Source organism: Pararge aegeria, chromosome 5 (genome assembly GCF_905163445.1).
Source record: "Pararge aegeria chromosome 5, ilParAegt1.1, whole genome shotgun sequence".
NCBI lineage: Eukaryota > Metazoa > Arthropoda > Insecta > Lepidoptera > Nymphalidae > Pararge > Pararge aegeria.
Window position 1 is genome coordinate 6,997,596 of NC_053184.1, and position 11,595 is coordinate 7,009,190.

The 11,595-nt window shown below is 33.4% G+C and overlaps 2 protein-coding genes across 2 annotated transcripts; one reads left to right on the top strand and one right to left on the bottom strand.

Annotated features, from left to right (window-relative positions):
- Nucleotides 1–107: 107 nt before the first annotated feature.
- Nucleotides 108–2,427, top strand: LOC120624113 (thymidylate synthase). Its single transcript, XM_039890465.1, has 5 exons — nucleotides 108–306; nucleotides 386–643; nucleotides 1,234–1,354; nucleotides 1,444–1,669; nucleotides 1,815–2,427. The coding sequence occupies exons 1-5, from the start codon at nucleotides 222–224 to the stop codon at nucleotides 2,022–2,024; spliced, it is 900 nt and encodes a 299-aa protein (XP_039746399.1). The 5' UTR covers nucleotides 108–221; the 3' UTR covers nucleotides 2,025–2,427.
- A 146-nt stretch (nucleotides 2,428–2,573) lies between these two features.
- On the bottom strand, nucleotides 2,574–7,519 carry LOC120623960 (protein ILRUN). Its single transcript, XM_039890253.1, has 5 exons — nucleotides 7,103–7,519; nucleotides 6,920–7,033; nucleotides 6,359–6,585; nucleotides 4,469–4,578; nucleotides 2,574–3,635 (listed from the first exon to the last, which is right to left on the bottom strand). Exons 1-5 carry the CDS (start codon nucleotides 7,291–7,293, stop codon nucleotides 3,606–3,608), a joined length of 672 nt encoding a protein of 223 aa, XP_039746187.1. The 5' UTR covers nucleotides 7,294–7,519; the 3' UTR covers nucleotides 2,574–3,605.
- Between the last annotated feature and the right edge of the window lie 4,076 nt (nucleotides 7,520–11,595).

Sequence of the window (11,595 nt, forward strand, 5' to 3'; positions counted from 1 at the left end):
AATGTAGTATGTACTTATGACTGCTCAAAAAGATCAGAGCCTGCAAAGTAAAGACAATTTATTAAAAAAAAAAAAATGTCCATTGTCTACTAACTTTTGCCGCCAAATTTTGACAACCTCGCAAAAACTCAGCTTTGTTTTGTCAAAAAATTTTAATTTCTATTATCTAAATTGAGAATTCTACATAAAACTAAAAGTTACTAAAACTTCGAAAAATTAACATGCAACAAAATGGCACTGAAAAGTCTCTCTCACCGCACGAAGAATCACAATACCTGAACCTTGTGAAGACGATAATTGAGAAAGGTGTCGGTCTTAATTATTTATCCATCTCCGGGATTCGTTGCTGATTACGTTTATCCACTAACATGGCTCTAACTTTCAGGTGACAAAAGAATTGATAGAACCGGAGTTGGTACTCTGTCCATACTTGGTGCTATGCAGAGATACTCTCTGAATAACAATATATTGCCTCTTCTGACCACGAAACGCGTTTTTGCAAGAGGAGTTATCGAAGAGCTACTGTGGATGATATCTGGATCTACAAATAGCAAAGTTTTAGCCAGTAAGGGTGTACATATTTGGGATTCTAATGGATCCAGGGCATTTCTTGATAAATTAGGATTCACTGAGCGTGAAGAAGGTAATAATTAATAGACTCAAACTATTTTTAAAATTGGGATTACTACTGTAATGATATACTTAGATGTTGAGGGTATTAGAAATTTGGGAATATATAAATTTTATCTGGTCTGGTAGTAGGCTTCTGACAAGTTACCAGCCTACCAATAAAGATGTGCCTCTTAGAGTTTTAGCCTTACTATCCCTGATGAGATTGCAGTCAAGGCCTAACTTGTAGTGAAATTTAAAAAAAAACTGAATTGCAACACTTGTGACTAGTCAACACCTTGCCTATGGCTAAAGTTGTAGGCAATCTTACTTCTATTAATGCAGTGAAGAAACTGTCTAGGACCTTGGAAAAAAGACTACCTTTCAGTATAGTTGGCAATGGTTGCAGGTATAAGTGCTGGCACCATGAGGCTTAACACCTATGCTTTAGGCTGATGGACAAAGTGTGGCACTTTTGCATGCCCTGCAAAGTATTTCTCTGTTAATGTGTGATGGTTTTCTATTTACAATCTGTTTAGCCATCTTCTTGATCAGTCAATTCATAAGATAACTAATTAAACTATGAATAAAAATGATTTTTCATCCTTTTTTTGAACATTTTAGGTGACCTTGGACCAGTTTACGGGTTTCAGTGGAGGCATAGTGGAGCAAAATATATTGATGCAAAGACAGACTATACTGGGCAAGGAATTGATCAGCTTCAAAATGTTATTGACACTATCAAGTAATTTCTATTTTGGCAACATTTTTGATGTTTCTAAGTAATAATTTCAGTGCATATTTATTTAAATGTTTATATTATTTTATGTTTAGAAATAATCCCAGTGACAGAAGGATATTGATGTGCGCATGGAACCCGTCAGATCTTAGTAAGATGGCCCTACCTCCTTGTCACTGCCTGGCACAGTTCCATGTAGCCAATGGTAAACTCTCCTGCTTGCTGTACCAAAGGAGTGCTGATATGGGCTTAGGAGTACCATTCAATATTGCTAGTTATGCTCTGTTAACGCATATGATTGCACATATTACCAATTTGGAGGTAAGTCACCTTTGACCTAGCATATTAACCTGGTATTAAGTCGTGGAACCTGAAATAGTTAACTATACAAATAAGATTGGGTTGGACTGCATTCAGGTAAGAATCATAAAGTGTGTTGGTTAAATCAAAATCATATTTATTTCAGGCAGGTGAGTTTGTACATACCACAGGAGACACCCACGTATACCTCAACCACATTGAACCATTGAAAAAACAATTAGAGAGGGAACCAAGACCCTTCCCAACTTTAGAATTTGCTCGCAATATTGACTCCATTGATGACTTCAAGTATGAAGATTTTATTATTAAAAACTATAACCCTTATCCAAAGATTGATATGGAAATGGCTGTATAATGTACATTGATTTCTTAAGGGACCAAGAGACAGTTAAGTCTACTATAGCATAAACTGAAGCTGTGATTGATCAACACACATTGGGTCTTTTAAATATTGGTTAGAAGCTGGTGTTATACAAAGTTTATGCTCACTGCATGTTAACTCTGTGCATAAACTTTCAGTTACCTCTAAAACATAATATAATTACATACAATCCACGGAAAGCACAGATAACTAATATTTTTTAATTTTAGAAAATAAGCTACAGTTCATTGTATCTATTTGTAATTCATTGTTTATTAATAACGCATGCTTCTATCCCAGTATCAATGTTTCATGCTATTATACATAATTGTATAGCTGACCAGTATTGTATGGTAATTTTTTTAAAGTATTGAAGTAATCTTTTTTTTTTTTAAATAAATAATCTTTAAAGTTTAATAACTTAATATTTCATTTTCTCTTCTCATACTTAGTAAGAAAAAATAGAAAACAAAATTCACCACATTATTATAAAAGATTTTATTTTAATTAAAACTAAAATTATGTTTAGATATATAATTATAGTACTACAAAATAAAAACCCCATAATTATTCATTAATGGCAATTCATACCTAAAACTAAGTGATGCTAATAAAATCGATTTCCTTATACAATTGTAAACATTTCAACAATAACAAATTCACATCTTATTCATTTTAAAGTATTTCATACGGTTTGTACATTTTTTCACTTATTTCATTGTTCATAAGTCTTATTTAATTTTGCATAATTAAAAATCACTCTGGCGTTTAAGTTTCAATTTTACTTCTAAAAAAGAAAAGGCAAGCTTGCTTAAATGGTTTATATTAACTGCACTGCGTTGATACAGCAGATGCGTATCAATGAAATAAAATCACTGTGGCAAATTTTAAAGGCCTTTAATATTCATGAGACCTTAGACCATTGAGTTTTTAATTATTACGCATACAACATTTGAGTCATTAGCGAAAATCAATACAAATAAGATTTTAGAAAGTACGAAATCTTATCATCAGTGAATAATTAAAATTAGTTTAATAAATCCTAAAGTATTGTTTTCATTCATTTCAAGTTTAAAACGTAGTGATTATTAACGTTGGAAGCCTACAGTGGTGGTCGGGTAAAACGTACCTTAAAAAATCTAACGTCCGGCATATCCTCAGAAAACCTATCCTGACTAAGATTACTTTGACGGTTTCAACTTTGATTTCGTTATTTTAAGTTTCTTTTGCTTTTTAGTTTTTAGGAGTGCTAAATGAACTTGGCCAATGGCACATGTATTGAAAGATTTACAAAGAGGGATGTAAAATATATTGAGATATATTCGCCATACTTATTCTCTTAGTATTCAACTAGTAGGTCGTAATACGTGACGTATTGCATGTGACTGTATTTATTATGCTACCGATTGTATGCTTGCCAGGCTAAACTATTTAAACTCTTGCACGACTCAAGAGCACTTTAATATTTTATTTTGAAAAATAAAACCACAGATTATAAATAAATTAAAGTAAATAATTGTGAGAAATTGTAAATAAAAGCCATCATAAAATAATTATAATAAAAATAAGTTCTAATCAGCACATTTGGTCATCTTGTGATGGCACCTGTAAAAAAAATAAACTGTTAATTTTAAATTTAAAACTATAACATAGTTTATAGTTACTTGACATAAAAGGATTTGTTTATTACAGTATTTCCACAGGCTACTGATCTATATTAAGAAGATCATTGTTTATGTTGGTTGAAAATATGGCAACTGAGTTTTTTGGACTGATCATAGTTGGAGTCGAATCGCTATAAGACCCACATGGTATGGCAGTTATACACTACCACCAGTTGAGATCGCAGTCAAGGGCTAACTTGTAGTAGAATTTAAAAAAGAATAATGCAGGAAGGTCGAAGGAATTACCGAAATAATCAAGATTTGAAGTGTTTGTGCAAAAACGCAAATCAACTTGCAGGGAGGAGTGCAAAAGGGAAATGGTAGTAGACTTATTAAGCTTTTGAATTGGGACAAACTTGATATCGAGACGAAGGTTATGTCTAATGGTCATATTCTTCTCCAACCAGTAATCATTAAGAACACTGGGCACAATATTTTTAACTAATATATTTACACAATCCAGTTAGGTTGGTCCAATGTCGGGAAAGAGGTGAACAACGGAATATTAACTGGATGTGTAAGGTGGCATTCGGAAAACATAGGGAAATCTGTTCGAGCAAAATCTCTCGGTGCCTGAAGACTAAAATAATCGAACAACGCGTCCTGCCCGTTATAACCTATGACTGAAATGGAAGCCATAAGAAGAAGAGCAGCATTTGGTTGAAAAAAAAAATTACATTCATATCCATACAATTTAACATGTGCAGAAAGCCCATGTGAGTTGTAAGTTGTTATATGAGCGCATTATCACACAAATTAACTTACGAATATTACCTGTGATACTGATTCCTCCAATCTGCTACTTGGTACTGGTAATGCAGCTAGTTGCTCTGTAAGAGCCATAGTTACTTCAGATTCTACTGTGATTTCTACCCATAAAGTATCTGGAAAATTAGAATTCAAATATAAATAAAAACAAATCTAGAATGCCGAAAATGAGCAATTAGACTATTTATTACAATATAGAGCATGACCGTCTTGGAATACTTCTCAGGAATATACCTAAGCTTAGATGGAAAAGACCTTCGAATCATACTTTTTTAAATTTATATTCGGAGGCAGTCATGGCAGAAGCAGCGGAAAACTGTGGTGTTAAGATTAATGGCCGTATTAACAATTTACGCTGACAGCGTACCGTAAATTGTTTAATTGCGTGCACGAAGGCAGAGCTACAGAGGATTGTTGATAGTGTCAATAAGTGTAGCAAAGAGGCTGGTCTAGTTATAAACATCAAGAAAACAAAGGTCTTGGTAGTGTCTAATAATGCAAATGTGGATCCAACGATTAGAGTGGCTAGCCAAGTATTGGAGAGAGTGCAGATGTTTCAATATCTAGGTCTGAAAAATGGGACAGTGAAACAGAAATTAAAACCCGGATAGAAGTCGCCCGTAGTGCTTTTCAAAGCATGAAAAAAGCGCTCACTAGCCGCCGCCTAAACATCGCATTACGTAAACGCCTTTTTTTACAGATGCGAATCCTGGACCATCAAAGAGGATCTCAGAAAACGTCTAGAAGCATTCGAGATGTGGGCCGACGAGATCGACGCATGCTGAAAATCATTTGGACTCAAAGGTTACCAATGAGAAAGTCTTGCGACGAGTTTATTGTCAGCGCGAACTTTGGATGACCGTCAAAAAGAAAAAAAGTTGCTTGTCTAGGGCATGTGCTTCTGCATGCCAGATACAAGCTACTGCAACTGATAATGATGCAAAGTTGCTGGAAAGAGACGCATCGGTCGCAAGAGTAAGTCTTGCGTGAAACATAAGAGAGTGGACTGGGATCTCGAGTGGCTCCCAGCAAAATAAGCCAGAATTATCGAAAAATGACGGCAAACCTTCACTATTTGGAGAGGCACTTAAAGAAGAAGAGTAACCGAACATAGAAAAAATAACTCACAAGTTATATTGTGCCTTTCTATTATGACTACATGCTCAGACCAAAGACAATACGAATATACTGGTATTGTCCACATTTTACATTAAGATAAATGAATCACACTGAAATAAAATTTACCTCATTGGATTTCAAAGAGAAAAATGGAATCAAAATATAATTATTCCTTATATTCATTTATAAATATTAAAAGAAACTGCGGGAACAACTCTGCATCTGGACAAACACACTGTATAGAACTCAAAATAAGGGTTAAAGACCTAACTTTAACCATATAATATAACCTAAAATATTTTTGTGTGACTGTCAGCAGCAACTTTTGATGAATTAATTACAGTTTTATTGTACACCACAGAAAAAAAGGATATAACAGAAAATTGAAATAGGTAACATAAAGCATGTAAGTTAGAGTCTACAACTAGGTTGCTTTAACACTACACAGCAGTCTTTTCCCTAATAAGTAATGACACATCAATAACTCAAGAGCTACATGGTAATCAATTCTATTGACTGTGAATCAAAAAAAAACGTTTGAGTTAAAATAGTCAAAAATATTACTTTTATATTTTTCACATTTGTTGTATGAACTATGAATCAATATAATGAAAATGATAGGTCATGATTTTTTAATAATAAGGAGTAAATGTGTCAATTTGTACATTTGTTTGATGAACTATGAATCAATATAACAAAAAAGAAGGTCACCTAACTTCATGTTTTTTTTGTAATCAGAAGTTAATGTGTTGATTTATTAAAAAGTTCAACACTTACCCCCTATTTGCTCGCCTTTGTCAGTAACTAAATGAAAATAGCCTCTATGCACACCAGCAATACTGGGTGCTAATAATTTAATTGAAACATTTGTGGAATGTCCAGGAGGCAATGGTGGCACATACACAGGCGTAGCTCCCAGTGGTTCGCCACCTGCTTGTATTAACCTACAGCTTCCCGGCCATGCTTCTGTTCCTGTGTTGGCAATACTCCAATTTTGTTCAAAACTGTAATCAAATACTGTTAAATGATTTGAAATTTCTCAAATTAATATAAAATATGTGACCTAAAATACTTCAGTTCAATCCCCCTTTAAAGTAACTTTTCTCATGATTGTAAACAGTTTGCAACCTGACATCTCCATACAAAATCTGCATTGAGTACCTTACTCTCAAATTATGCATTTTGTATGAAAACAACCAGATCACAAATTGTTAGAAAGTTTTGTTGAATAAGACATCAATTTCTATTAATTATACATACAACATGAAAACTATGACCCACTAGATGTATTGCATATTATTACATCATCCCAATTAATAAAACTATTATGGTTCTTACTGAGTAGCAGGTCCAACAGCAGATTCTTGAGTTTGAGCTCCTTTTAATGCCATTGATGGAAGCTTGGGAGGCAAACTGTAATCTAAAAAACAACATATAGCTGCCTGTAAATTCCTGAAAAAAAAATATCTGAAATTACACTTTTGCATTTAGAAATTGAATTATTAGAAACATCCTACTTACCAATTACTCATATCCAAGAAAAAACTAGCTGTGTTATAATTTAAACTAGGGCCTAATAATCTTTGCATCTGGCGTATGAGTTCTTCTCTATCAGTTGTGTTCATACAACTGAATTGCAAGAGGAGGTTCTGGTCTATTTCTCCTTGAGTCTGACTGACCTCTCCAGCTCCGGCTGAACCATCAACATCCATTATGCTTAAAACTAAATCACAGGCACTTTCTTTTAGTCTCGGCACTTCACTATTGACATATCCTTTGTTTATGTTCGTCAGCTGGCTTCATTCACTTAAGCTAATGTTAATATACTTTCATTAAATATTGACGCCAGCAAAATAAAATAACGAAAATACAATAATTAGTTCTAGGACAACTAAATATGTCGCATTATTTGTTATGAACACAGGTTATGAGCAAGAAAAAAAAATACTGAATGATCCCACCATAGAGGATCGCACTTTGCCAACCAAACCATCCGTCACATTGAACCACAGACAAGAAATTAGGAACACAGTATTGATTCTGTTGTAGATACCCAATCTCCAAAGTAAACCTAATTTGGTTGGTCCAAAAGTAGTGCTTTACTTTCCACTCTGCATATCCCGGAAAAATTATAGCACTATTTTTAACATGATATTGCTGCCGATTCTATTGTATACAAAGTAAATTGGCATGTGTCATGTGTAAGAAGCTAGTAAAAGGTAATGTAGTCCTTTTTTGCGGAAAATATTCTGAAAAGGACAGCACTATTTAGATCTGTCAATTTAGTTAAAGATTTCACAATGGAAGGACAGTATAATTTAAAATTAACTAAGTAAAAATTAGTTAACTTACTATTATAACCTAGTAATAATAGGTACCTACCTGTAACCGGTTGTTTTCTGGAATAAAGTAGTCTATGTTACTCTCCGCCCTTTCAACTAATGCAAAAAAAAATAGATTTCGCCAATAGCACTGATAAGCAAGAAATAAAAATTTTCTACAATTTAAGCAAAATAATATGTAAAATTAACTAGGTTCCTACTGAACTTTGTACTGCTTTTGCGATAGAGAAGTTTAAGTACTTTTAAAATCATTTTTTTTTATTCCACTACAAGTCTGCCCTTTTGCAATTATTCTTTTACCACTCGGCCTACATCTTCTCATTGTAGGAGACACGTGCCCTGAAGTGGGCCGGTGATTGGTAGATATGATAATGATACATATAAAATAGAGATAAACACCCAGACACTAAAAGATATTTATGTTCATCACAAACATTTTACAGTTGTGGGAATCCAATCATCAGCATTGGACTCAGAAAACAGGGTCGCTGCTCACTGCACCAATCGGCCTTCAAGCAAAGTATGGTGGCATACCAATTATATTTAAGGGAGGAGGATTGTTCCCAGCAGTAGGATGTTTATCGGCTGCGGATAATGCTGATAACCTAGTTTTATTCGAAAACTAAAATTATTATTTTCTATATGAGTGCGAATAAGACATTTAAATAGGTAACGTCCTATTATAGAATCCCCTTGCCAAATGACTTTGATGTCACTGATTATTTTGTAACTACCTTCAATCGTACCTTCGTGTTACTACAACTCCTGTTCTCCTATTTGCTACGGAGTAAGTAGAGAACCATACATACTAGTCTAGTTGTGAACTTATTATTATTACTTATTCCTTAAAAGAACACTCGTTGGAGCCGATTCTGTCGAACATAATTCTTTTAATGAAACTAAAATAAGTTGACTGTCTATAAATAAAGCTATCATTTTCTACGTCCAGCATTGTGACAAGGACTCAATGACTAAGAAATTAAGGGACCTGATAAAACTACGAAAGAAATTCTACCTAAATATGAAGTGGATACTAAAATGGCGACAATGCTCGAGCATCCATACTGTTGCAAATTGTCACTGCCATTGTTGCCAATTTAGTTTAGAGATTTGTGTTCGTCAGAATTGATTTGAATTGAATTGAATTGCCGACAATTTTTTTTTATATACTTATATAATTATTCTTATTATATCATTTATTATAATATACTTTGCCATTTTAATTTTGTAACCCCCTTAGTCTTAGAATAAATTGGATTTCACGTATATTGTAAAAAAATTGAATAGGATTTTTCAATGAAACATATTACTTTATAACGTTTACTATATTTTTACATAGCTCAAAAGCAGCATTATATTTAAGGCACTTATGCCTTAAATATAATGCTAACCCGTACGATAATAATATTATATCAGTCTAGATAGATGTAAATAGTGTTAAATTAAAATACCAGAAAGGTGAGATAATATGATATTACAATACGTTATAACGGGTTCACACGCTTCGATTTTAGTTGGCCAACATTTATTATTGCGGCAAGCAAGCAAGCGATAAGTTTGCTGCCTTTCAACTTTTGTTGTTTTAAGTCTCTTGCTGAAAGCGATTCGATTCTTCTAAACCTGTCGACCTACAATTCGCCTTCAATGGTTTATTGTATGAGCACGTGTGCTAAAACCTTTTTTTGGGTGCGACTTAAATGTCATCTTTTGTACCGTTGAATTAGTTTACATTTAATTGTCAATTTGATTAAACGTATGTTGAAATGAAATGAAATTTATTTGCTGAATATGAGCTTACATAGGGTCTTATTATAATATAACATTCCTCCATATTCTACTATTAAGCATGCGAAATGTAAATTGCACAACAAGAACAATTACACATGTCTGCATAATCTTGTTGAGCAAGCATTGAAAAGTTATTTATTAAATACAGGTAATGTTCAGATGGTTCGAGGCTTATGTTATTAAGCATTTGCTCAACGAAATTCGAACTGTGTGAACTAAAATAGAAATAGAGTGAATAGTTTTGGGGATTCAATAGAATATGAGGGCTTAGACGAAAGATTTTGCGAACTTTAACCATTATTTTGAAGGTCAACATGCTACGGAATACATATATATATATAATGTCTAGACAAATATAATAATATCATGTCCAAATGTTAACACATTTAAATCTTTAAGTTTTAGAATCTAGATAGGACCTTAGGTAAGAGCTATTGTATGATGTATAATATATGAAGGGTCCGATAACAATGATGATGAATGTCCAAAATTATTTTATTTTTAGTCAAAACTCCATTCGAACACTTGATGTAAGTAGTTAGTAATCTCGTTAACAAACTTAGCAGTATTGCTGACAGTCCCGAAATAAATACGTTTTTAATAATTGGTTACACTGCAAGAAACTTCAGCGTCACACGTGTTCACGGCAATAATGATCAATGTCCCTCGACTTGCAATGCCAGTCAACTTGTATACCTTGTCAGTCTCGATACGTCCGGCGTTGAGTGAGGTTATGTTAAAAAGTGTTAAACGTGTTCAACCGATTTCTTTTTTTTATATTATGATACGAAAGTAACGTAACAACTACAAATAGAAAGAGTGGCGTTATAAAGAATCTTCGACTGCAGGGACATAAAGTTGGTGAAGAAAAGTTTATATATTTCTTTATTAGTTTGTAAAATTGATTTTATGCCAAAGAAATAATTTTTGGAAACCTATTCATTAAACAGAATAAAAGTTATTTTCTAATCATTTATCAGTTTTTTTTACATCGTTTATAAAATTAAAACCCAATTGTCTTTTATCTTATTATATATGTGGACCCTCCATACAGTTGCCATAAATATAGTAAAATGTTGAGGGTAAAAACATATTAGATGCTACCTTTGTGATGTTATCCGATATATATTTTATAACGAACAAGCTGTTTGAGTAGTTTACCAATAAAAGGTTGAGGATTGTTTGCGGTGGGCACCGAAGAAAAATAATGACAAGTATCTACATCACATAATTAGGAAACTACAGACATCGTATACATAGCATTAAAACCCACTCCACTTTAGTAGTATTTCTATAACAGGCGGTTAGTCATTTCATTACATTTATCAGTTGACTGTAATTATTTTGTCTCTAATGTTCTAAACGTGAAGTGAGACGTGCGCGGGGCGTTTTAACTAGTTTTGGGCACAACCCACTACATGTAATTATGGCTGAATAAGGGCAATCCGCACTGGGCCAGCGTGGTGGATTACAGCCTTAACCTCATTGTGGGAGGAGACCCTCACCTATAATGGCCCGGTAATGGGTTGATATGATGAAGGGTTCTGTATGGTCTTAATTCTGTAAAGTAGATATATGCTAACGCTTACTACCGTTCGCTTAAAGTAGTATTATTTTAATATGATTGACGCTATGACGTGTGTATAATTATCAGTTAGTCATTATAAAATAACACTGCCTAGGTAGAAGTAGGTAGTAGTTACCCATTGTTGTGTTTTCAAGTTAAAAACAAGTGGAGGAAATAATCCCAGTAGTAAACATTAAAATAAATAAATAAACAACAGAACTACAACAAATGAATTAACGAACCTACCGATTGCAGACGAATGCTAAAAAAATTCTCGTGCAGCATAAAAGAAGCATTATTTCTATCCCCTTAACAAG

Excerpts from the sequence above, each read along its gene's own strand:
- LOC120624113 (XM_039890465.1), top strand. The coding sequence starts at position 222 with ATGCAACAAAATGGCACTGAAAAGTCTCTCTCACCGCACGAAGAATCA. Across the intron at positions 644-1,233 it reads ATTCACTGAGCGTGAAGAAG|GTGACCTTGGACCAGTTTAC; the intron begins GTAATAATTAAT and ends TGAACATTTTAG. Across the intron at positions 1,670-1,814 it reads CACATATTACCAATTTGGAG|GCAGGTGAGTTTGTACATAC; the intron begins GTAAGTCACCTT and ends TATTTATTTCAG.
- LOC120623960 (XM_039890253.1), bottom strand. The coding sequence starts at position 7,293 with ATGGATGTTGATGGTTCAGCCGGAGCTGGAGAGGTCAGTCAGACTCAA. Across the intron at positions 4,579-6,358 it reads CAAAGGCGAGCAAATAGGGG|ATACTTTATGGGTAGAAATC; the intron begins GTAAGTGTTGAA and ends CTAATTTTCCAG. Across the intron at positions 3,636-4,468 it reads TGGAGGAATCAGTATCACAG|GTGCCATCACAAGATGACCA; the intron begins GTAATATTCGTA and ends TTTTTTTTACAG.